The following is a 25757-nucleotide window of genomic DNA, read 5'->3' on the forward strand; positions in this document are numbered from 1 at the left end:
ATTTGTTCTTGTGTCTGCATTGGTACTGAGCTTAAATAATTCCTCTCCCTCTCCGGTATTTATCCCTCTGATATATTTATAGAGAGCAATCATATCTCCCCTCAACCTTCTTTTAGTTAGGCTAAACAAGCCAAGCTCCTTGAGTCTCCTTTCATAAGACAGGTTTTCCATTCCTCGGATCATCCTAGTAGCCCTTGTCTGGACCTGTTCCAGTTTGAATTCATCCTTCTTAAACATGGGAGACCAGAATTGCACACAGTATTCCAGGTGAGGTCTCACCAGTGCCTTGTATAACGGTACTAAAACCTCTTTATCTCTACTGGAAATACCTTGCCTGATGCATCCCAAGACCGCATTAGCTTTTTTCATGGCCATATCACATTGGCCGATCATAGTCATCCTGTGATCAACCAATGCGCCAAGGTCCTTCTCCTCCTCCGTTACTTCTAATTGATGCGTCCCCAGCTTATAACTAAAATTCTTGTTATTAATCCCTAAATGCATGACCTTGCACTTCTCACTCTTAAATTTCATGCTATTGCTATTACTCCAGTTTACAAGGTCATCCAGATCTTCCTGTATGATATCCTGGTCTCTCTCTAAATTGGCAATACCTCCCAGCTTTGTATCATCCGCAAACTTTATTAGCACACTCCCACTTTTTGTGCCGAGGTCAGTAATAAAAAGATTAAATAAGATTGATCCCAAAACCAATCCTTGAGGAACTCCACTGGTAACCTCCCTCCAGCCTGACAGTTCACCTTTCAGTAGGACCCGCTGTAGTCTCCCTGTTAACCAATTCCTTATCCACCTTTCAGTTTTCGTATTGATCCCCATCTTTTCGAATTTAACTAATAATTCCCCATGTAGCACGGTATCAAACGCCTTCCTGAAATCTAGGTAAATTAGATCCACTGCATTTCCTTTGTCTAAAAAAAGCTGTTACTTTCTCAAAGAAGGAGATCAGGTTGGTTTGGCACGATCTACCTTTTGTAAAACCATGTTGTATTGTGTCCCATTTACCATTGACCTCAATGTCCTTAACTACTTTCTCCTTCAAAATTTTTTCCAAGACCTTGCATACTACAGATGTCAAACTAACAGACCTGTAGTTACCCGGATCACTTTTTTTTCCTTTCTTAAAAACAGGAACTATGTTAGCAATTCTCCAGTCATACGGTACAACCCCTGAGTTTACAGAGTCATTAAAAATTCTTGCTAATGGGCTTGCAATTTCATGTGCCAATTCCTTTAATAGTCTTGGATGAAGATTATCTGGGCCCCCTGATTTAGTCCCATTAAGCTGTTTGAGTTTCGCTTCTACCTCAGATATGGTAATATCTACCTCCATATCCTCATTCCCATTTGTCATGCTACCATTATCCCTAAAATCCTCTTTAGCCTTATTAATGACTGAGGCAAAGTATTTGTTTAGATATTGGGTCATGCCTGGATTATCCTTAACCTCCACTCCATCCTCAGTGTTTAGCGGTCCCACTTCTTCTTTCTTTGTTTTCTTCTTGTTTATATGGCTATAGAACCTTTTACTATTTGGTTTTCATTCCCTTTGCAAGGTCCAACTCTACTTGACTTTTAGCCTGTCTCACTTTATCCCTACATGTTCTGACCTCAATAAGGTAGCTTTCCTTATTGATCCCTCCCCTCTTCCACCCCCGTATGCTTCCTGCTTTTTCTTAATCACCTCTCTGAGATGCTTGCTCATCCAGCGTGGTCTACAACTCCTGCCTATGAATTTTTTCCCCTTTCTTGGGATGCAGGTTTCCGATAGCTTCTGCAGGTTTGACTTAAAGTAATCCCAGGCCTCCTCTGCCTTTAGATCCATAAGTTCTTCAGTCCAGTCCACTTCCCTAACTAATTTCCTTAATTTTTGAAAGTCAGCCTTTTTGAAATCAAAAACCCTAGTCGCAGATTTATTTTTGTTTATCCTTCTGTTCAGTTTGAACTGAATTAGCTCATGATCACTTGAACCAAGGTTGTCCCCTACAACCATTTCTTCTATGAGGTCCTCACTACTCACCAAAACCAAATCTAAAATGGCATCCCCTCTAATCGGTTCAGCAACTACTTGATGAAGGAATCCATCAGCTATCGCATCTAAGAAAATCTGAGCCCTATTATTATTACTAGCACTCGTCCTCCAGTCTATATCTGGGAAGTTAAAGTCTCCCATAATCACGCAGTTTCCATTAGTATTTACTTCATTAAAAACATTAAAGAGGGCTCTATCCCTATCCAAATTAGATCCCGGCGGTCTATAGCACACCCCAAGCACTGTCACAGGGGAGGCTCTAATAGTTTTCTTCCCCAATGTGATTTTTGCCCAGATGGACTCTGTCTTATCCATTCCATTGCTTCTTATTTCTTTACATTCTACCTCATCATTGATATACAATGCTATTCCACCACCTTTACCTTTATTTCTGTCTTTCCTAAACAGCACATACCCTTCAATACCTGTAGTCCAGTCATGACTACTATTCCACCATGTTTCTGTTATCCCTATAATATCTGGTTTCACTTCCTGCACCAGTAGCTCTAGTTCCTCCATTTTGTTACCTAGGCTCCTTGCATTGGTGTACAAACATCTTAATTTTTGCTGTTTGGCCTCGCTCACGTTCTGTACCCTATTAAGCACGGTCATTCTACAGCCAGTATGACCTATTAGACTGGTATCCACACTACCCTTCCTCCTTATGTCCATTCTCCTACCCACGGCTGTATCGTCTCTTACTTTGTTTTCTTCCCTCTCAGTGCTAAAATCCGGCATGGAGATTACCTCATGGGCAAGCCTGTACTCCACCCTCGTCCCATGGGCCACTGAGGATATTAGTTTGTGGCTCCTCTGTGCAGCTAATGGCATGGTTCATGTAGTCTCCTGAAACCTGCCTCTTCTGTGTTGAGAAGGAGACCTTGGGGCACATCTATGAAAAGTGCATCAGACTGCGACCCCTCTTCTGACTCCTCCAAAACCTCCTGCTGAGGTTTTGGCTGCATTTTTTCCAGCATCACCTTATATTTGCACGTCCTATCCATGGCTCCACAAAGTCATGAGACCTCCTTATCATGCTCCTCCTGATGCTGCCCAAGATGACCACCTACCAAACTTGGAGGAGCAAACTTATGGCTCCTTGGACTCCACTGAGGAGCAGTGGGTGCTGTCCGGGGTTCTCAGCTCAATGTCCTCATCTGGATCCCCGTTTTGGCCCTATGACTCTTGCTCCCTTCACTGTTTTTTTTTTTCATTTGTTGTCTCCCTTAAATCTGGGCTCAGTGGTTCCTTCCCCTTGGTTGAGTGGATCGGCCTGTAGTTCGGGGGGTTGGGGGGTGTCTAAGCCTCCCCATCCCAGTACCCACAGTGGATGCACACCTTCCAACCTCTGCAGTAATTGTAGCAGGGGTCAAACAGACAACAGTCTCACTTTGCACCCCTGATTCATCCCCAGAGCAGCTCTGTTCTGGGCTCTGAATGATGCAAAGAAACTGTTTAAAAAAAAAAATTGTCATGCAGTTGAAGACTGTATCATAATGCGCACACACAAGAGGGTCAAATTAAGGTTGTACAGTGAACCTTCATTCTGGCATTTTCTAACTTATGAGTGCTTGACTTTGCAACTTAATAATCTTTTAATATCATTTTTTGTGTGATGTCATAGGTAAGGCTATGATTTAATTATGGAGGTCATGGATTCCATGACTTTAATGAACCTCCATGACTACTTCGGCTTCAGCCTCTACCGCAACGTGCTCTTCCCCCCTTTATTTTTAATAAAAGTCACAGACAGGTTGCGGGCTTCGGTGAATTTTTGTTTTGTGCCTGCAGCCTGTCCCTGACATTTACTAAAAATAACCGTGACAAAATCTTAATAATAGGATTTTAAAAAAGCAAAGTCAAACAGAAATTCCATCATGTCATGTTGACACTCACAGAAGTAATCAACAGGATTGGAACCTTCTGATCTTTAAGATCCTCAGCCACTTGAGGTCATGGTGTAACTGACAGTGGTAGTAGTAAGTTGTCATCTTCTATGTGGAACAGCACTAGATGGGGATGGGTTTTGGAGATGTTTGCTCACAGCAGAGGAATGGTGAAACTCAGGAATCTTAGTTTCCATTCCAGGCTCAGGATGGGAGTGTTGCCACAGACTTTTCTGCCCATTCCTTCGAAGTTCAACTCTTTTTGCTCCCCCCAACCTGTCCCCAGTCTTCACTCTTCCACTCTCCTCTTTTCTCTTCATTTCTTGTCCCAGTGAGTGCCACTTTCATCACCTTGCCAGCCCCAGTCTCCACTCTTCAGATGTCTCATCATTGTATCATCCCACTGAACTCCCCATCCCAGTCTTCTCGTCCAGCCAGTCTCAGTTCCCCACATACTTGGCTCCTTGCCCAGCCAGACTCCCTGTGTCATTTTCTGCCCCACCCTTTCTGACTCCTTGTCCCAGTCCATTCCCCTCATCCTCCTGCAGGTCTGGCTCTTGTCCCCTCCACTTTCTAATCAGGCAGCTTCCTTCTGCATACTGTCTGGGGCCAGCATTGACCACACAGGAGAGAGAGTCTCCCTCGACTCATTTCAAATGTCTGGACTTGGCACAGCAGCCCAGAGCTGCAATTGCAGTGAAAGCCCTGCTTAGCCTCAGGCTAGACCATGTACAAAGTAGACAGAACCTTTGGGAATTTTAGCTGCTGAAATCCAAGTTGTCTCTACCGAGTGTGCTCAAACTTTCATTTTCAAGACTTATAACTTGGTCAAATTAAGGCAGATTTTTACAGACACAACCCAGGGCACATCCCTAAAACAATGTCTGTCCCTACGAATTTCAAGCCCCTGCTCCAAAGCAAGTGGAGGGGGCAGGAGAGACTTTCAAAGAAAACGTCACCAGACTTTTTTAACATGGTGGATTAAGGTGCCTTAGCTCACCCTCCCCCTGAACTGCAAGTTCTCAGTATCTCACCTTTTGTTTTAACATGTAGAGAGAGACCTCTAGTCTGTAATATCTAAGAAGGGGATTTTAAATGTGAGGTCTTAAACTTTGAGAATTTGTGTGTCTTCTGAAGTGAAATATGTCTTGGTTGTCCATGGGACCATTCCTGTATTAATAAACAGTTGTACACATCCCCACTCCTACAGTTCTGATCTTTTTCCTTGATAGAATGTGGGGAAATCCTTAAATGCTGCATGGTCTTTATATCATTCCTGATGCCAAGAGCAACAATTCAAAACATACAAGTGTGGATCTGTATCTGATAGCAAAATGACAGAATCTGTTGCTTTAAACATGGCAGGAACACAATTACTGTGGGCCCCCAGAATCTGGTCTTCGTTTCTTCTGAACAGAAAGTTCTTTAAAATGTAGCTTTTAATTTAAAAAGTTCCTAATTGAAAACCAGGTTTAGAGGTTTAAACTGCCACAAGGATTTATTTCTCCATAGACGGCACAATCCTGAGAAAACAGTTTGAATTTCATGGCTGCCATGAACTGTGATGTTTTTAAAGTGATGGCACTATACAGTATATGTTAAATTTACAATTTTCCCTTAATTGTCAATTCCAGTTCACCATGAAGAAGCATACACTATGCATAGATTTTTCTCTTCTGCATAATTTGGGTTGTAAATTTTCTGACTATTTCAGATTCGTGATTCCAATTGTAACTATGAGGCCTTCATGAATGTTATTAAATTAAGTGACAATGTAGGGGAGCTGGAAGCGGTAAGAGATAAGGCTGGAGAAGAACTGCAATATCTTCGATCCCTAGATACAGCAGGAGATGGTTAGTATTTTTATTTTAATGAATAATTAAAATAAGCAAAAGCTAACAAGATTTTTTTTTTTTGTAATTACAGGAAGAGTGTTAAAATGTGAACTCTTACCTTACTAGTGTTAATCGTGAGTGCTATTAAAAATGTTATGTGAAAGATTCAAACCTGAGTTTTCTCTGATGTGCAAGATCCAAGACTGATTGCCTCCATCTGTATTCCCCTTTCTGTGGTGGCTGTTATCATGGTTTCTAACAGTAATTATGTGTCTTGATGGTTTTGTTCTAACTTTCTATGATTTTGTTCTATCTTTTAATAAAAGTCAAATGTCCCGGTTGAAACCTGCCTGACTGGTTCTGACTTTCAGTAGTGCTTCATCTATTGATGATGGACTACTCACAACTTTTTAAATAATAACTGAAAGTTACATTGAGAACGGAAGGAAAAAGACTACTTAACTGCAATTCAGTTCTTCCAGTAGAAATTAAATGTATTCAAAACAAAAAAAAACCACTTCACTGTAAATATTGACAATGATATTCATTCTGGTAGGTGTCCTTACATAAGAACAAAACAAGAAAAAATGATATGTATCTTTTAAAAGTGTGTTTAAATTGATAATATACTTCATCAATTGTTTGATCACTAGTTTGTTTCTACTTCAGTCCTCTTTAGTCTGAGTTATTGGTTTTTTTTCTCTAGATATCAATACGATAAAAAATCAAATAAACAGCTTATTATATGTTGTTAAAGTATGTGATTCAAGAATACAGAGGTTGCAGTCAGGAAAAGTAAGTAATACTTTTCTATTAATACTCTTTCTGATGTTTGTTTTAATCATAAATGATGATGTAAAATTGTCAAAGACTTGCTAGCGATTGTCATAAGATCTCTCTAGTTCATTAACGGAAAAATATGACTATAGCCCTTGAGTTTATACTGTGTAGTATATATACTGACTATATTGAACTGTATACTGAGTAATTATGTAGCTAAAGTTGCACCTTCATACTTTCAATTTTATATGGAAAATTCACCTACCAGAGCTTTTGTTAGAAAATGTTATCCATTATATATATATTATAAATATATAGCTATTATGCTACATATTACTATTGCATATTTCAGATTTATTTTCAAACCTTTAAAAATCTGGAATATATTTTTAAATGATCTTGGTTTTAAACTCTTCCAATTAGAAAAGAACTGAAGTAAGCTGCATAGCTAACTAATGAAGTTAAGAATTAAGAGAACAGTTTCTCTGACACATGAGTTCAGCTTCTCTACATCATCAACTGAATTCCTGCCTCTGATTAGGAAGTTCATGCAACACGCAGCTCAGTCTGGAGGCCCTTAGACCAAGTCCCTGTTTTTCAGCTGTAGGAGTTTATAACGTTGCTGCCTATTTATTGGTAGTAGTGTTCTCTTTTGAAGTACAGTTTGTTGTTCAGACTGTCACTTGTTTAAAAGTACGAATGGTATTTTGCACTGCTTGGAAGTTCTTGTGTGTCAGAAATTCGTCCGACTTGCTTCCTCTGTTCTAACAGCCTCTCCAGTTGCCATCTAGTCTCTAGCCTCTACTTTTTGTTACGTTTGAGAAACTGCTGACATTCTTACTGTAGCATATCTGACTTTGTCCTGTTTCTTGGGACTCCATCAGTTGGATGGGGCATAAAGCTTGGATGGGGCATAAAGATGATGAGGGTTGTGCTTATTGACCAACACAGTACCTAACATGTAGGGCTCTGGTCCATGACTGGGGCCCCTAACACTACTGTAATACAATCAACAAAATAACTAATGGAAGTCAGATATCAATGGAGACAGATCTATATCATATTCTATATCATGTAGTGCTAATGAATTGACTGCAGAATTTGAGGTGGTTTCAGGTAATTTTTAAGATGGCTCTAATAATTTCTTTAGAAAATATTTCAGAAGGTTGTGATGAACGTTTTCTTATCTACCCATTTCGTGGCCACTTGTGAACAGCTAGGTTTAAAATACTTGCACACAGGAATTCTGGGGCAGGGATAGAATCCAGTTCCCTGGAGGGCATGAATCATCTATGCTGTAAACAAACACTGTTATAAGTAGTTACACAAACAAAAAATTGTGGAGATAGCAGTGATCCTGTATACTAACATTTTAAAAACCAAACCAAGCAAACCCTAAACAGGTTGCTGTAGTTAAAGTAAATCTGTTTACATTATATAAACACTTTTTGGTAGTAATTTAAAAAATATAAAAGTTAATAAAAATAATATATTATCAATGCTGTATCCCATATTGTACAGGAAATAGATACTGTGAAACTGGCAGCAAACTTCGGAAAACTTTGCACAGTCCCTCTGGACAACATTCTGGTAGACAATGTTGCACTACAATTTTTTATGGGTAAGAAAATGCTAACTTTGGGGGGGGGAGATTATTTTTCGTGAAGTAAGAACATGCCTGTGAACTAATACAAATTTGTGTCGTGTGCCATAACTGTACATGATCCTTTTCGGAGGGAACTGAAACTTAGTCTTTGCCATGATGAGTGTAGGTTAAACTGATATTATTCTTAACTTCATACTTTATGTTGAAGTCAGCTTGAAAGAGTTTTCAAACATAGTGATTTAACTGCAAGACTGATTCAGTGAATGTTTACAGTGGTGTCACTTAAGTTTCTTTTGAGAGATTCTACAGGTCTGAGAGATTCCTTTCCTGTTAAGTAGGGAATATTGCTGGAGCTAGTAACATCTTTTAAATTGAACAAATTTTTTTAATTATGACCACGTTGCTTCAGAGATGACTAGTACCTGCTGATTGTGGTGGGGCACAATTTAAAGGTTCTCTCCACCCTCTCCCCGCAACACTTTGAGTCACATCCCCTCTTACCCTTAGTGGCCCCTCCCTGCAGTTCCCAGCTGTCTTGCTGCTGCCTTTTCCCACGGCTGCAGCTTGCAGCTCACCAGCTCCAGGAGCTGCCACACACGGAGGGGGCTCAGCCAGCAAAATCTGGCAGAAATCTGGCGAGGACGGGACATGACCCCACATGCACCCCCATGTGTTGCCTCTGCATTGCCTCATACTCTAGGTAGTCCTATTGAGACTACTTATGGTAGTATCCACTATGCCAGAATTTGGAGGATTGCAGGACTTGTAGAAGGCTCAAAAAATGTCCTTTGTTTAAAAATACTTTTAAAAAGCATTAGAGTTTTAATATCTCTAAAATGTATTCATTTGCAAGAATAAGAATGTCTGTTTTTAGATTGTTGGATTCTGCACTAAATCACAACATTGATAAAGGAATGAAGTTCATTTACAGGTTCCACATAGTGTCAGTTTATTCTGTTGTGCCCTGACATTGCGAGGATTAAATAAAAGTTAACCTTTAGACTTCTGTGAAGGGACTCAGTTTTACCCCAGGCTCAATTTCCTCTTGGCTCCTACCATGATGCACACAGTCCTGTTTCATCTCATATGGCTGTGGCTACAATTAAGATGTGTTCATTTTTTAATAAAAAACACAGCCCTAGTTCTATACTTTCCTCCAGACTTTGCTTGTTGATCAAATCTTATGAGTATCCTATTAGGCGTGCTGGGGGGGTATTTCTGACAGTGACTCTGTGAGTGTCAGTGTTATAGTTTTATCCAAAACCATAATCAAATCCTGAAGCTTATTCCTAATTTAATGTTTCTGACCTAGTTGTTTTTTACATCAGGATGTGTGATTTCTTAAGATTTTTTTTTTATCCTCACAGGTATAATTACAATAATGATGATTGATTTTGTAGATTACATGCAGCAGACTGGAGGCCAAGCGCATCTCTTCTTCTGGATGACAGTGGAAGGGTACAGGGTTACAGCACAGCAACAGCTGGAGGTGTTACTAAACCGGCAGAGAGATGGAAAACATCAGACTAATCAAACCAAAGGCCTATTAAGAGCAGCTGCAGTTGGAATTTATGAGCAGTACTTATCAGAGAAGGTAAGAATATTCTTTTTTTAAATACTTTACTAATTTTTGAATTGGTAAGTATTTGTGGAATATTGTTTTAAAATGTACACTGCAGTGTCAGAACTCTTAGCTGAATTTAGAACAATCAGAAGCTAACTTCCTGTGAAATAGATTTGGTGAAAAACTTGTTACAAGAAAACAGATGCGTTGCAGTTGATACCTGAATGATTTCACTTGCATCAAGCTTAGAGTAAATAGTTCCTGCTAGCAGGTCTATAAAACGCAATGCATATAAGGTATTCAAAAGTTGGTTGACATAAACGAAGAAAAACAAATTGAAAACCTAAAAGCTGGCATCCTCTGCTCATTCGAGCTCCACCTATAACCAACTGGGTGGTAAGCAGGCATTCTGAGGGTGTGCTTTGAGGGTGACCTAGCCTGTGACCTGGATCCTGCTCCCCTGTTGTTTTCCACCCGTCTGTCCCCCTTCCTCCCTGCCCGGGCCTCTATAACATTGGTCCGGCGGGCCATCTGCACAGTAGCAGGGGGATATACTCTCCAGTTTTCTATCCCTCCCTCCCTCACACCCACCCTCCCCGTCCCCTTCTCACAAGCATCTGCTCGTTCAGGAGGTGCAAGGCCTTCTCCAGGTGGAAGCCATCGAAGAAGTCCCACTGCATTTAAGGGGCAAGGAGTTTTACTCCTGCTACTTTCGATGCCAAAGGGGGGTCGTGAGCTTCTCCCTAATCTCGTGGTCCTCCATCTCCAAGCTTGGTTCCTAGATGGTTCATGGGAATAAAATCCACCTGCTCGACAGGAGTATAATAAGTATTACTAAACATTAGAAGGGAGTCAACTTGAATTACTTTCAGAAATGGAAAAGGTTCAACCACGGGTATCGCCACCACCACCATCTCTGCTCTCTGCCATCTTGGATTATCTGCTGGACTTAAAAACAACCAGGTTTATCAGTTAGCTCTATTAAGGTTCATCTTGCTGCAATATCAGCATTTCAGTCCCTACTAGAGGGGTTTTTCTATTTTTGATCACTTTATGTTGTTGAGACATAGTAAGGATCTGGGGAATCTTCTACTCACAGGTTAAGGATACTATCGACTTGATCTCAGCCTGGTACTTAGGTTCGAACTGAGGCTCCATAAGGTATCTATGTAGACCTACTCCTTGCTTCACATATCTAAAAAGACACCATTTCTAGAAGCTATCACATCAACCCACAGGTTGGAGAAATTGAGTCTTGATGTCAGACTGCACACTTGTATTTTTCAAGGACAAGGTCTCCCTATGACCTATCCAAAGTTCTTACTTAAGCTGTTTGATTTCCATCTTAACCAGTCTATTAATCTACTAGTATTTTTTCCTAACCCACATAAATCTCAGCAGGAGACGTCCCTTCATACATTAGATGTAGGCTGGGCATTGGCCTTTTATTGGGATAGGACCAAAAAATCACCTAAATTTTGTCTGCGTCGCAGAAAGATCAAAAGCAACTTCCACAGCCTTCCTCAAAAACATTTCCATGTCTGAGATATGCAGACCTACTACATGGACTTCAATGCATACCTTTTCTAAACACTATACCAGGGATCGGCAATCTTTGGCACGCGGCCCATCAGGGAAATCCACTGGTTGGCTGGGACAGTTTGTTTACCTGCAGCGTCTGTAGGTTCGGCCGATCGCAGCTCCCACTGGCCATGGTTCGCCGTTTCAGGCCAATGGGGGCTGCGGGAAGCGGCGTGGGCCAAGGGATGTGCTGGCCACCACTTTCCGCAGCCCCATTGGCCTGAAACGGTGAATCATGGCCAGTGGGAGCTGTGATCAGCCGAACCTGCAGACATTGCAGGTAAACAAACCGTCCCAGCCCGCCAGCGGATTTCCCTGATGGGCCATGTGCCGAAGGCTGCCAATCCCTGCACTATACTTTGGTCCAGGCCATCAGTTCTGATGTAATACTTGGTTTTGTTGTACTGTCTTTAGTTTTGGACTTGATTACAAACCTCCCTTCCTCCCTCCCTTTCTGTGAGGATACAGCTCGAGAGTCACCTGAAATGGAGCACCCATAGGTATTCTACTTGAAGAAGAAAAGGTTACTCTCCTTGTTCTGTAACTCTGGTTCTTCAAGATGATTGACCCTGTGGGTGCTCCACTGCCCACCCTATTTCCCCTCTGCTTTGGACTGTTCTTGTTAGATCTTCAGATAGAGAAGGAACTGAGGGTGGTTCACCCACGCAGTCCCTATATATCCTTGGAGTGCGGCACGAGGTTGTATATAGCGCATGCGTGGGTTGAATGGACATTGGTAGCAGAAAATCTCCAGTCAAGGGCTTTAGGCACCTGGGCACCTAATGTGGAGCACCCATGGAGGGAGGGAGAAGGACACATCTTGAAGAACCAGTTACTGCACAGTTAACTTTCTGTACCCAGAAAGATAATGGAGCAAATAATTAAGCAATCAATTTGCAAACATCTAGAAGATAATAAGGTTATAAGTAACAGTCAGCATGGATTTGTCAAGAACAAATCATGTCAAACCAACCTGATAGCTTTCTTTGACAGGGTAACAAGCCTTGTGGATGGGGGGAAGCGGTAGACATGGTATATCTTAACTTTAGTAAAGCTTTGGTACTGTTTCACATGACCTTCTCATAAACAAACTAGGAAAATGTAAACTAGATGGAGCTAGTATAAGATGGGTGCAAAACTGGTTGGAAAACCATTCCCAGAGGGTAAGTTACAGTGGTTCATAGTCATGCTGGAAGGGCATAATGAGTGTGGTCCCACAGGGATCAGTTCCGGGTCTGGTTCTATTCAATATCTTCATCAATGATTTAGATAATGGCATAGAGAGTAGATTTATAAAGTTTGCGGACGATACCAAGCTGAGAGGGGTTGAAAGTCCTTTGGAGGATAGGGTTATCATTCAAAATGATCTGGAGAAATTATCTGAAGTAAATAGGATGAAATGCAGAGCACTCCACTTAGGAAGGAACAATCAGTTGCACACATACAAAATGGGAAATGACTGCCTAGGAAGGAGTACTGCGGAAAGGGATCTGGGGATCATAGTGGACCACAAGCTAAATATGAGTGAACAGTGTAACACTGTTGCAAGAAAAGTGAACATCATTCTGGGATGTATTAGCAGGAGTATTGTAAGCAAGACACGAGAAGTAATTCTTCTGCTCTACTCCGTGCTGATTAGGCCTCAGCTGGAGCACTGCGTCCAGTTCTGGGCGCCACATTTCAGGAAAGATGTGGAGAAATTGGAGAAGGTCCAGAGAAGACAACAAAAATGATCAACAGTCTAGAAAACATGACCTATGAGGGGAAAATTGAAAAAACTGGGTTTTTTTTTTTTTTTTTACTCTGGAAAAGAGAAGACTGAGAAGGGGCACAATAACAGTTTTCAAGTACATGTAAGGTTGTTGCAAGGAAGAGGGAGAAAAATTGTTGTTCTTAACCTCTGAGGATAGGACAAGAAACAATGGGCTTAAATTGCAGCAAAGGAGGTTTAGGTTGAACATTAGGAAAAACTTCCTAACTGTCCAGGTGATTAAGGACTGGAATAAATTGCCTAGGGAGGTTGTGGAATCTCCATCATTGGAGATTTTTAAGAGCAGGTGTCAAGGCTGATTCCCCACTCTGGCACTTTGAGTGCAGAAGGTGGGGGCTCGCAAGGATTTTAAAAATTAATACTTGCAATTCCAGGCTTGTATTCAACTCACAAGGTTACAGTTTCTCTCGGACCTTGGCTTGGTAAACGCTGCCACCACCCAAATGCAAAACCCCTTTTGGAACCCAGGAAGACTCACTTGGGAATTCCTTCCTGTGGGGTACCCTCAAGCCCTTTCACCTCCCCTCCGGGGAAGAGCTGAGAGAGAAAACAAAGGATATTAGCTGTTGCCATCAGCTAATTAAACAACACAAACCTCTTAGGGCACCAAAAATCCAATCCTGTTCTTAAAAAGGGTAAATTTTATTAAAAACAAAAAGGAAAAAAATACATCTGAAACTTAGGCTTTTGCTTGATTTTTAAAAGAGCAATTCTAAAAATCAAGCACCCAAAATAGCTTTCTTGTGGGTTCAGCTTAAAGCAGGGGTGGGCAAACTTTTTGGCCTGAGGGCCACATCTGGGTGGGGAAATTGTTTGCAGGGCTATGAATGTAGGGCTGGGGCAGGGGGTTGGAGTGCGGGGTGTGGGAGTGGGTGCAGTGTGCAGGAAGGGGCTCAGGGCAAGGGGTTGGAACAGAGGAGGGGTGCGGGGTATACGAGGGGGCTCAGGGAAGGGGGTTGGGGTGCAGGAGGGTGTGCACAGTGAGGGAGGGAGCTCAGGGCAGTGGTGCAGGGAGGGGTGCAGAGTGTGGGACAGGGCTCAGGGCAGGGGGTTGGGGTGCAGAGTGGAAGAGTGTTGGGGTGCATGCAGGGAGCTGAGATGCATGCAGGGAGCTTAGGGCAGGGAGCCAGGGTGCTTCAGGGGGTTGCGGTGCAGGGAGGGGTGCGAGGTGCAGCAGGGGGTTGGGGCAGGAGGGGTGCAGGGTGTGGCAGGGGGCTCAGAGCAGGGAGCTGGGGAGCAGGAGGGATGTGGGGTGTGGCAGGGGGTTGGGGTGCAGGAGGGGTGTTGCAGGGGGCTCAGGGCAGGGAGTTGGGTGTAGGGTGCAGGAGGGGTTCGGGCTCTGGCCTGGCCCCGCTTACCTGGAGCGGTTCTGGGGTGGCAGCGGCGCGTACCGGGGCTGCTCCGGGAAGCAGCCGGCACCACGTCCCTGCGGGAGAGGGGGCAGAGAGCTCTGTGCTCTGCACTTGCCTATTGGTACCTCCCCCCGAAGCTCCCATTGGACGCGCTTACCCGTTCCTTTTCACTATGGTGAAAGGGCTTGAGGGTACCCCACAGGAAGGAATTCCCAAGTGAGTCTTCCTGGGTTCCAAAAGGGGTTTTGCATTTGGGGGTGGCAGCGTTTACCAAGCCAAGGTCCGAGAGAAACTGTAACCTTGTGAGTTGAATACAAGCCTGGAATTGCAAGTATTAATTTTTAAAATCCTTGCGGGCCCCCAACTTCTGCACTCGAAGTGCCAGAGTGGGGAACCAGCCTTGACATGGTGGCAGAGTGGTGGGATCATTTTGAACCAGAAGCACAGACCTCAGGATTTTAAAAGGACACATTTTTCCTTTTGGGTGGTTGAAAGCCAGGGAGTTCAACAAGCAGTTCTATGTCTCTGCTCTACGGAGAACCACAACACCCAGACAAAGGGAAGTTTTTTTCCCCATTTTAAAAATTTCTAGCCTTCCCATTGGCTCTTTTGGTCAGGCGCCCACTCCTTTTCCTTTACCTGGAGGGACTTTAACCCTTTACAGGTAAAGCAAGCAGAGAACAGCCACCAATAGGGACTTTATAGCTAACTGACTAGCTGGGTGTCCATAAAAGGGAGCTCTCCCCCCCCCCCCCCCCGGCCCATTTATCACAGCCGGTTAGACAAACATCAGTCAGGAATGGTCTAGATATTACTTAGTCCTACCATGAATGCTAGATGACCTCTCAGGGTCCCTTCCAGTCCTATGATTCTATGAGTAAACTCTTCGTATGTGCTCATAAAATTGACTCCGCTGTCCCACAAGATGTCTTCAACAAATTTCTATCCAAATCTGTTCTGTAATATTTCTTTATCAGCATATTTTTCCTTCAGTTATATAATGAGTCTTTCACTTCTAAGTTACTTGTTTTCAATACATGCCAGGTTGGTGCTGACAAGAAATTGTTGCCTTTTGAAGCTAATTGGTGGGCAGATATGAACTGGTATCTGTAGTCCAGGTTGGATACACACAGAAAATACCTCTGTCATAATTAGAACCCTTCCATGTAGGAATCAATGACTGAATTGACTTGGAGACCGTTAGTCTTTGCCCTGAGACACATTTTCTCTATGGGATATATTTATATTCTTGTTGACCATCTTGTACAATAATTATTAAGAAGACTTCAGTTTCCTGTATCCTCCAAGTGGGATATTTCACAAATAGCAAATTCACTTCAAAAACATGAAAATTAATATGTACTTCAGATTTTTTTAAAAGTATGCCTTAATGTTACTTTCAAACTGTTTTTGTAAAAAGTAGAGCATTCTTGAGATGATTCTCCACATTTAATACTGGATAATATTTCAGAAAGTTTCACAATACACAAATGAAGATATTGAGAGGAATTTGAACTGTCTGTTCTCCACTTACAATCATAGACTCATAAGAGTGGAAGAGACTTCAAGAGGTCATCTAGTCCAGTCCCCTGTACTCATGGCAGGACTAAGTATTATGTAGACAGTTAGGAAGACCGTATCAAAAGCTTTACTAAAGTCAAGATATACCACGTTTACTACTTCCCCCCCATCCACAAGACTTGTTATCCTGTCAAAGAAGGATATCAGGTTGGTTTGACACAATTTGTTCTTGACAAATTCATGTTTGACTGTTACTTATCACCTTATTATCTTCTAGGTTTTTGCAAATTGATTTCTTAATTATTTGCTCCATTATCTTTCCAGGTACAGAAGTTAAGCTGACTGGTCTGTAATTCCCCGGGTTGTCCTTATTTCCCTTTTTATAGATTGACACTATATTTGCCCCTTTTCCAGTCTTCTGGAATCTCTCCTGTCTTCTATGACTTTTCAAAGATAATCGCTAATGGTTCAGATATCTCCTCAGTCATCTCCTTGAGTATTCTAGAATGAATTTCATCAGGCCCTGACAACTTGAAGACATCTAACTTGTTTAAGTAATTTTTAACTTGTTTCCGTATTTTAGCCACTGATCCTACCTCATTTTCACTGGCATTCACTTTGTTAGCCGTCCAGTCACCGCCAACCTTCATAGTGAAAACTGAAACAAAGAATCATTAAGCAGCTTTCCCATTTCCACATTTTCTGTTCTTGTTCCCCCCCCCCCCCATTGAGTAATGGGCGTACCCTGTCCTTGGTCTTCCTCTTGCTTCTAATATGTTTGTAGAGTGTTTTCTTGTTACCCTTTATGTCTCTAGCTAGTTTAATCTCATTTTGTGCCTTGGCCTTTCTAATTTTGTCCCTACGTACTTGAGTTGTTTGTTTATATTTGTATTTTGTATTTTGACCCAGTTTCCACTTTTTGTAGTTTTTTGAGTTTTAGATCATTGAAGATTTCCTGGTTAAGCCAGGGTGGTCTCTTGCCATACTTTTTAGTTTTCCTACACAGTGGGATAATTTGCTCTTGTGCCCTTAATAATGTCTCTTTGGAAAAACTGCCAACTGTCTTCCATTGTTTTTCCCCTTAAACTTGCTTTCCATGGGATCTTACCTACCAACTCCCTGAGTTTGCTAACGTCTGCCTTCCCGAATGCCTTCCATTATCTTTATTTTGCTGTTCTCCCTCCTACCATTGCTTAGAATCATGAACTCTGCCATTTCATGATTGCTTTCACCCAAGCTGACTTCCAGATTCAAATTCTCAACCAGTTCCTTCCTATTTGTCAATATCAAATCTAGAACAGCCTCTCCCCTAGTAGCTTTTTCCATCTTCTGAAATAAATAATTTTCTCCAATACATTCCAAGAACTTGTTGGAATATTATTATTGGAATATTAATCTGTGCCCTGCTGTGTGATTTTTTTTTTTTTTTCCCAACAGACGTCTGGGTCCGTGAAATCCCCCATCACCAACAAGTCCTGTGCTTTGGATGATTTTGCTAGTTTAAAAAAAAAGCCTCATTCACCTCTTCTTCCTGGTTAGGTGGTCTGTAGTAGACCCCTACCATGACATCACCCTTGCTTTTGCCCCTTTTATTCTTACCCAGAAGTTTCAACAAGTTTGCCTCCTCTTTCCATGTCAACCTCAATCCGATTGTGTACATTTTTGATATCTAAGGCAACACCTCCTCCCTTTTTCCCCCTGCCTGTCCTTTCTGAGCAAGCTGTACCCTTGTATACCAATATTCCTGTCATGCATATTCTCCCACCAAGTCAGATGCCAACAGTCATAGTTGTATTTATTTACTAGTATTTCAAGTTCTTCCTGCTTATTCCCCATACTTCTCGCATTAGTATACAGACCTTTCAGATACTGATTTGATTTCTCTTCCTCCCCCCCCCCCGAGTTCTGTCTTGGCTCCCCCTTATGCCTGCTATAACAGCCCATGCTCCCCCCAAATTGCAACCCTTTTCTCAGGTCTCCATATTTTTGACTTAGCTGTGGGCTTTGGTCACCTGCCCCCTTCAAACCTAGTTTAAAGTCCTCCTCACTAAGTTAGCCAGTCTGTATCCAAATATGCTCTTCCCCTTCTTTGATAGGCGGACCCTATCTCTGCTTAGCAGTCCTTCCTGGAACAGCATCTCATGGTCAAAGCCAAAGCCCTCCTGGCAACACCATCTACGCTGCCAGGCATTCACCTCCAGGATTCATCTGTCTCTGCCAGGGCCCTACCCTTTACCTGAAGGATCGAAGAGAACACCCCTGTGCTCCCAACTCCTTCACCCTTAGTCCCAGACCCCTTTAGTCACTTCTGATCTGCAGAGGGTCATACCTTGTAGTATCATTAATGCCCACATGGATGAGTAACATGGGGTTCTAGTCAGAGGGCCGGATGATCATTGACAATCCCTCTGTACGTCTCCGATACGGGCCCATGGCAGGCAGCATGTCTCCTGGGCTGCTATGTCAGGGCAACTGATGAGTGCCTCCATTCCCCTCAGAAGAGAGTCACCAACCACTGCTATCCTACGTTTCCTCCTGGGAATGCTGGCTGTGATCCTCCCAGCCTCGGGAGTACATGGCTTCTCCTCCACCTTTGGGGGTGATTCCTCATTGCTTGTTGCTAGGGCATCATAACAGTTTTCCGTCACCATGGTGGATGGGTTGGGAGTAGGGGTGGAGTACTGCCTGCTGCTAGAGGTAACCAGCTGCCAGTGTCCTCCCTGTGACAGAGCCATATCCTCCTCCCCCGGTGGTGTGAAAGCAGTCCTTTGTAGCTGGATGGCTTGCTCAGCCTTGGATGTCTGCATATGAATACTCTCAAGGAATTGCTCATGGGTATGAATGCTCCTCAGCCTAGTCACCTCCTAATGTAGCTCTCCTGCTTCCTGAGAGATTCCACCAGCAGGCACCTTTCACACTGGATGGTTGCCCCCAACCTGGCTTTCTGAGAGTGGGAAATGCAGGCCATAGTCTGTGCAAAGCCACACCAGGATCTGGGTAGAGGCATCCATGGTTAGGCTGTCTGTCGGGATACATGTGCAGGTGGAGGAGACAGAAGCAGTGCTGGCACCGGCGATGCAGCCCTTCCTAACCATAGCAATTATATTATGTCTTCCTCCCACCAATCTCCCTCTCAGCTCCTCTCCTTGCGGTCCCCTTGATTCATATAACTCTCATTAGCTGAATAGCAGCTGTATGCGTGCATTAAAGAGTAAAATGCCACAGGGTATTTTTAGGTTTGATTTCAATCACTGATGCAGAGTCATTACTTTGTGTTCCTTATTTATAGCCCTATTTTGTATTAAGGTCGAGGTTTAATTTTTTCAAATGGAGTGGTGTTGGTTTTTTTAAGTTAAACACTACACACATTGATTTAGATCTCTGTGATAGGCATCTCCAAGAGTTAATATTGATGACTCCTTGGTAGCAAAACTGGCAGAAACATTGAACCATGAGGAACCAACACCTGAAATCTTCGATGACATTCAGAGAAAGGTATAACATAGTCACTCTTTATTTAATAGGAATTATTGAGACTTATTACAGCAAGGTGGATTGATTTAAATCAGTGATTTAAATTGCTGAATTTAATAATGATTTAAATCAGCAAGCAGGAAACCTTGATTTAAATAGTTGATGTTAATCGTGTTTTGCATTTGTATTTTTTAGTTAAGATGAAAAACAAAAAAAACCCACATTGATTCTTCTTTGTAGTAACCATTAAAACATATGGACTTGCAATTGAATACAGCCTTTACACTAAATTCAGTGGTACTTGTTACCAACCAGGAAGATATACTATATCTATACTCATTTATTTAAGTAGCTATGTAGCTTGACTTACATTTATTCAAATTCTTAATTTTTACTTTTTTATTGTTAGAAAATGGTGAATGATCTGTGTTTATTAATTTTTTTCCTGTGTTTTTTTTGTCCAAACAGCATTTTAATTTGTTGAATTAAATAAAACTACCTTAAATATGCTGGTTACATAAAAGTTTATCAAAAACTGATATATTAAAAGAAGTATTATCCGTAGTTAGTGAATTGAGCTGATTGTTTCTGGTCACCGTGTCCTTCAGGGTTTTAGAACTAGTTAGCTTTAATCCTCTTGGACCTCGTTTTTTATTCATAGAATAGAAGAAGAAGAAGAAAACAAGCATTTCTGCTTTTTCAAATCCCAATTGGTTTCTTAACTTTGAATGGATTAGTCATTGAACTGAGGTAGCTGAATAATCTGACATGAAGAAAATATTCTTTCTACCCCTGAAACTATTGCTGCAAAAGTTGGGTTAGCCCTTCATTAAAGGCTGGTTCCAGGTGCTTAACTAGTGACTCCCACCTGTTCAGGGGTTTGACTTTTTTTACAACTGGGCAGCAAACATACTGCTTAATATTTATTTTTGTGTTTAATTTAAATGATTTTAATAATTATAATAAATTTAGGTCTTAATGTAGGCTATCAAATTTAATTTTGAATACCTTTATTTGATTAAATAAGCCTGTAATTTAATTTAAATACAAAAAAATATTAATTTTTATTCCCTTCCACCTCCCGTGCCCTTCTACCGAATTTATTGGCAATAATCAAACTTTTCTTCAATTTTCATTAAAAAATGAGTCACTCCAAAGTATCTAAGATTCAAAGTAGTCATCCTATGCTGTTTTACAGTTCCAGTGCACAGACCTCATAACTGGTTCATTGTTTTAAAAGCAAGTGGAGAAAAAAGATGTACATATGATAGTAATTTTTTGGCATTGTTATAATTAGGGTGATATTGATATCTGTGTGTTAAAGCTCCAGTTTAGGAAAGCATCCTTACTGAGGACCACATTTAAACATGTGCTTAAGTCCCACTACTTTAATAATATCATCAAGGTAAGGATGGGTTGATTAGATTTTTGTGCCTGAGCTAGGAAATTTTTAGGCAATTTTTTTTTCAAGGGTGTTGCTATTGCAATGAATAACTTCCAGAAATACTGATAAAATATTAGATGTGAAAAAGTTAATTGCACTGCAGTTAACAAGGGAAAATATATATAGAACAAAGGGGGTGACATTTTTTAACCTTTTTACTGGTAAACAAGATTTTGTCTGGTTGAGCAGATATTCTCTATACTTTCAAAGGGAAATATTATTAGAACCAGTAATATCAAACCTTGTTTTAAAAGTATATTATTAATTGTGCTTCATGTACCAAAACATTTGTATAATACAGTAACAAGATTTAAAGAAAACCCCCAAAAGGGAGTGTGTGTGAGAGATGTTGTGTGCACATAAACAATGTCATGTCGTTTTTAATAAAAATATGTATTTAGAAACTTACGTTAATCTTGGTATTTTAATTCAATAAGGTGTATGAATTGATGCTGCGGGATGAAAGATTTTACCCTTCATTCAAACAAAATGCACTGTATGTGCGCATGTTAGCTGAACTGGATATGCTGAAGGATCCTAGTTTCAGAGGATCAGATGATGGGGAAGGAGGTGAGGTCATGAACTGTTACTTTTCCTTTTTAGCTTTGTATTTCCACTTAAATATTAAGCAGTCAAGCAACCAGAATTTTCAGTCTGACTTTTCAAATAATAAATGTATATTGGTTTGCTGTATTGCCTTCCCACATTCCGTTCTACATGGTCACCATGTCCTTCAAGATTTTAGAACTAGTTAGATCTCGTTCTCTTGGACCTGTTTTTTAATTGATAGAATGGAAGAGAAAAACAAGCATTCCTGCTATATGTGGAGTTCTGAAAGAGTTACACATTTTATTTAACTTTATTAACTGGTGTTAAAAAGTATTTAGATTAATTTTATTAAATTAAATTAAATGTATACAGTATGTCACAGATGACAAACTTATAGACAAATTGTAATCCAGTTATTGGTATGTATTTAATAGCTATCAGTGATCCTTGTGATTAACTGAAGCTTGAGATTTTTACATTTAGATTCCTGATTTAGCTGATTTTCTATAAAGGTGAGTGAAAGCTTGCCCACGAGAGGCACTGGATAAAATAAATATCTGGCTTTAGCTCAGATTTTCTCCAGATACATTGCGTGAAGGGGAGTGATGAAGTTTGCCAAGTCACTTCCAGACCAAATCAACCTCTGTTGTGATGTCATTCTGTCCTGACATATTAAGCAATATGGCTCATTTTAAGAAAGTGTGTACACGGTTGTGCACATGATTATACACTCATTGTGTGTGTACCACTTATTTGTGAGTATAAAATGTGTCATGAAAATGCATGCGATGTGGAATGTTCTGAAGGCTCTCTCAAAATTTAAAAATGATCACTACTGTAGCCACTTCTAAACAGGAAGTGCTAGATTCCATTGAGGAATAAAGCTCTTAATTCAATAACTAGTTAAAAACTTTGTTTTTATAGCTTCAGGCCATTGTTCCTCATCTCTGTATCATCTGGCCTGGGAATGTCTCCCTATTTTATTTTATTTTATATTTTTATCTCAGACTATGATCCTGTTTCCTGAGTTGTCTTTTTCTAGATTATACAGATTTAGCCCTGTGTTTCTCTTATGACTTATACAAAATGATACAGGGTTTGAGGATAGATAAACTTACATCACATTTTATCCTTACCAATATAATGGAGGCTTTTTTAAAAAACAATCTAGATGCTTAAATTTATATACATATACACAAAGTAGAGAAACAGCTAAGGATGAAAAATGTAATTGTTGTGTACTTTTCTGCCCTCTAGTGGTGTTCTATAGCAATGTCTATAGAAGAATAAATTGGAGACCTGTTTGATGATGTCATTTATACTTCTGCCAAAATAGTTTTTCACTACAATATATTGTCCAATGTTTGTCCAGTTTTAAATAGCTCAGTTGATGGGGCTTTCCCTACTGTCTTTGAGAAGGTCATGTCAGTCAAACACAATCCAGGGTATTCTGTCAACTTTTCTTCTTCATCCCCAAACTATTTGACATACTCCTTTATATCTACCCATTCTTGTGATTTAGAGTTTGCACGTTTATTATATCTGTTTTAGTTATTTGACCCAGCTTCACAATCTAGTTCTTACAATTCATATTAGTGACTCTGTTCCATTAATAATTTTGTTTCCTCAGAATTCCGTTCAGTGTGGACATCTTTCTATTATTGAAATGCTCCACGAACGAACGTAGTGTTCAAGGTGTTGTCTCACCAGTGCCATATAAACAAGGAACTGTTAGTTCCAAATTTGATATTGAATGCAGTTTTGCTAGCATTTTATTCTCTTTATTTAGAATTTGGACAATGCCATGTTTATATTTTTTCTATGGTTCCAGAATAAAATTCTTTATTTTAAAATCTTTGTTTATTTGTAAACTATAACGATGAATAGATTTCAGAAATTTCCTTTACTGATGTTCTGATATTGTTTTGGCATTCATTGAATCACCAAATCAAGTTTGGTTTTTGCTGCTAACAGACTGTCCAGATATTTCAATTCATGGCTTTCTCGTGGTACAAACAAGGTGATTTTTTTTGTCCTTGTATGATGAGGCAAGAATAACAAAGTAAAGAAGAGTTAACATTTCCAGGTAGACAGTAGCATGGGACTTCCTTTGTGTGTATGCTAGTCCCAAACAAAATCCTTTGTTGGTGGGATGTACACTGAGAAACTTTAAGCAAATATAGTTTTTACATGAAGTAAATAGCAGGTTAATGCAACTTTCAGACACATGCCATAACAGCCAAACATCACCCGGATCCAACTGCATTTGGCTATTCACATTCATGATAAAATCCCTTGCACTTCTAACATATAACCAAATGCAAATGTGCATGTCAAAGGGTGGCTATAGAGAGGGTGTGATGATGTGTGTGGGGGGAAGGAGGATGGCAGGTAAGTGAGGAATGGGGAATTTGGGCTTTATGTATGAACTGGGGGAAGTGGTGCTTTGTGTTGGATGACAGCTAAAGGATGAAAAGGGAAAGAGGAATTGCATTTTGAGGCCAGGTCTACGCTACAAACTTACATTGGTATAACTGTGTTGCTCAACGGTGTGAAAAATCTACACCCATGAGCAATCCAATTATACCGACCTAACCCCCAGTGTAGACAGCGCTATATCAATGGGAGAAGCTTCTGTCAGCTTAGCTACTGCCTCTTGCAGAGGTGGATTAACTACGCTGATGGGAGAAGCTCTCCTATTGGCACAGTGGCATCTTCACTGAAGTGTTACAGCGATGCAGCTGTGCTGCTTACATGTAAGTGCAGACCTGTCCTGAGGAACTACTGGATATTTGAGCGAAGTTTCTCTCTGCATCACCATCCCAGACTCTCACTTCAAATCTTCCTTTTCCCCTTATAAGCCCCAGCTTCCCTCTCAGTCCCACCCCTGCCAGTACCTCTGTATGTTGTTGTATGGTGTACCTGGGGAGCTGACGTGGGTTTGTGAGCGTATGGGAGGATGCGGGTTGGGGGGAATGGGTCATGAAAATTGGGGACTTAAAGGATAGCCTTATCCCTAAGCGCTCAGCCCCCCAGCCCTGTTTCCTTGCTCTGTGCTACCCTTGTAAGAATGATGGCGTAATGCATGGGGAACTGGACTGGAACATGGGAGGCCAAGGTTTGGTTCCTGGCTCAACCACAGACTTCCTTTTGAGACCTTGGGCAAGTCACTGAGGGCTTAACTGCACAAACAATTAGCTGTGGTGTAAATCTCCCATAGCCTGCTGCCATTTGATCTACTGCCATTTCAAAACAGAACTTTTAGTGTGTGGTAGCAGGGTCCACATGGACAATTAGCATGCAGCAGGCTAATGCAGGGTACTTTTACACCACAACTTGTCATGCACTAACTGTTTGTAGAGATCAAGCCTTTAGTCTTAGTCACCCTGTGGTACCCTGATCCTCAGTTTCCAATCTGCAAATTGAGAGGAATACCTTCTTACGTCACTATGCTCTTGTGAGAATAATGTCCATTAATACTGGCAAGGCGCTCTGATACTACAGTAACAAGGACTGTATGAAAACCTAGATAGAGCACCAGAGAAATAGTCAGTTTCTTTCCCTCTGCACGAAATTTTCAGTATTATGAGAGCTACTCCTGGTGCTTTTGTCTAGTGCTTCTCGGAGCCGAGGCAACAGTAGTGAGCATTGCTTCTGTGCCCTCCTACCAATAGGTACCACAAAAGCATCTCATATCTCATGCTCCTCAGTATCTCTGCTGAGCAGAACTGGTAGTAGCCACCAGAATATTGGCTTTTCCTTGAAATCAGGTTGTTATATCAAACAAGGGAATGATTCTTTCTGTGTTTAAATTTTAAAGGGGGCCTAGATTTGATGTATGTTAGGAAGGTATATGGAATATTTGGAGATTCTAATGACCGATTCTTCAACTGGAACTGACCAAAAAACATTTTTTATGCAAGGTAGTAAACATTTGACCAAAGAATAGCAGCTCTGTTGTCCGAAGCAAAGTTAGTATGTTATATTTGGAGACTAAATTCAATAGTTAATGTAAAATATATAGGGATTTTAGTCAAACTTAAGGTCACTTTCATATCTGCACTTTTAACGCTTGAGCATCTATGATGCGTCTATAATTAGACAACTTAAAGCGATACCCTGAACCTAAAATCACAAATTGTTCTGTAGTGTATGAATACTCTGTTCTTTTCTAGCTGCAGGTGCACACGCATTTTCATTTAGATGTTGTGGTTGGAGCCTTTAGGAGCTTAGACACTTGGAATTGGGTGTGTGCCACAAGTTATTCATTTTTTTAAATGTTTTATTGTGTTTCAGCTGAGATGATTTTATTTCTACTGCATGACTCTTAGATGCAGCAACTGT

At 41.0% G+C, this 25757-nt stretch overlaps 1 protein-coding gene across 4 annotated transcripts in view; it reads left to right on the plus strand.

Annotated features, from left to right (window-relative positions):
* Nucleotides 1–25757, plus strand: part of SNX13 (sorting nexin 13) — a 154009-nt gene that overhangs the window by 80633 nt on the left and 47619 nt on the right. For 2 of the 4 annotated variants that reach the window (XM_074945816.1, XM_074945813.1), the window contains exons 10-15: nucleotides 5651–5789; nucleotides 6478–6566; nucleotides 8073–8172; nucleotides 9525–9751; nucleotides 19337–19441; nucleotides 21302–21434. In XM_074945816.1, the coding sequence (XP_074801917.1) occupies nucleotides 5651–5789; nucleotides 6478–6566; nucleotides 8073–8172; nucleotides 9525–9751; nucleotides 19337–19441; nucleotides 21302–21434 (793 nt within the window). The remainder of the gene's footprint in view (nucleotides 1–5650; nucleotides 5790–6477; nucleotides 6567–8072; nucleotides 8173–9524; nucleotides 9752–19336; nucleotides 19442–21301; nucleotides 21435–25757) is intronic. The other 2 variants (XM_074945815.1, XM_074945817.1) reach the window with 2 other exon arrangements.

This window comes from Natator depressus, chromosome 2, assembly GCF_965152275.1.
Source record: "Natator depressus isolate rNatDep1 chromosome 2, rNatDep2.hap1, whole genome shotgun sequence".
Taxonomy (NCBI): domain Eukaryota; kingdom Metazoa; phylum Chordata; order Testudines; family Cheloniidae; genus Natator; species Natator depressus.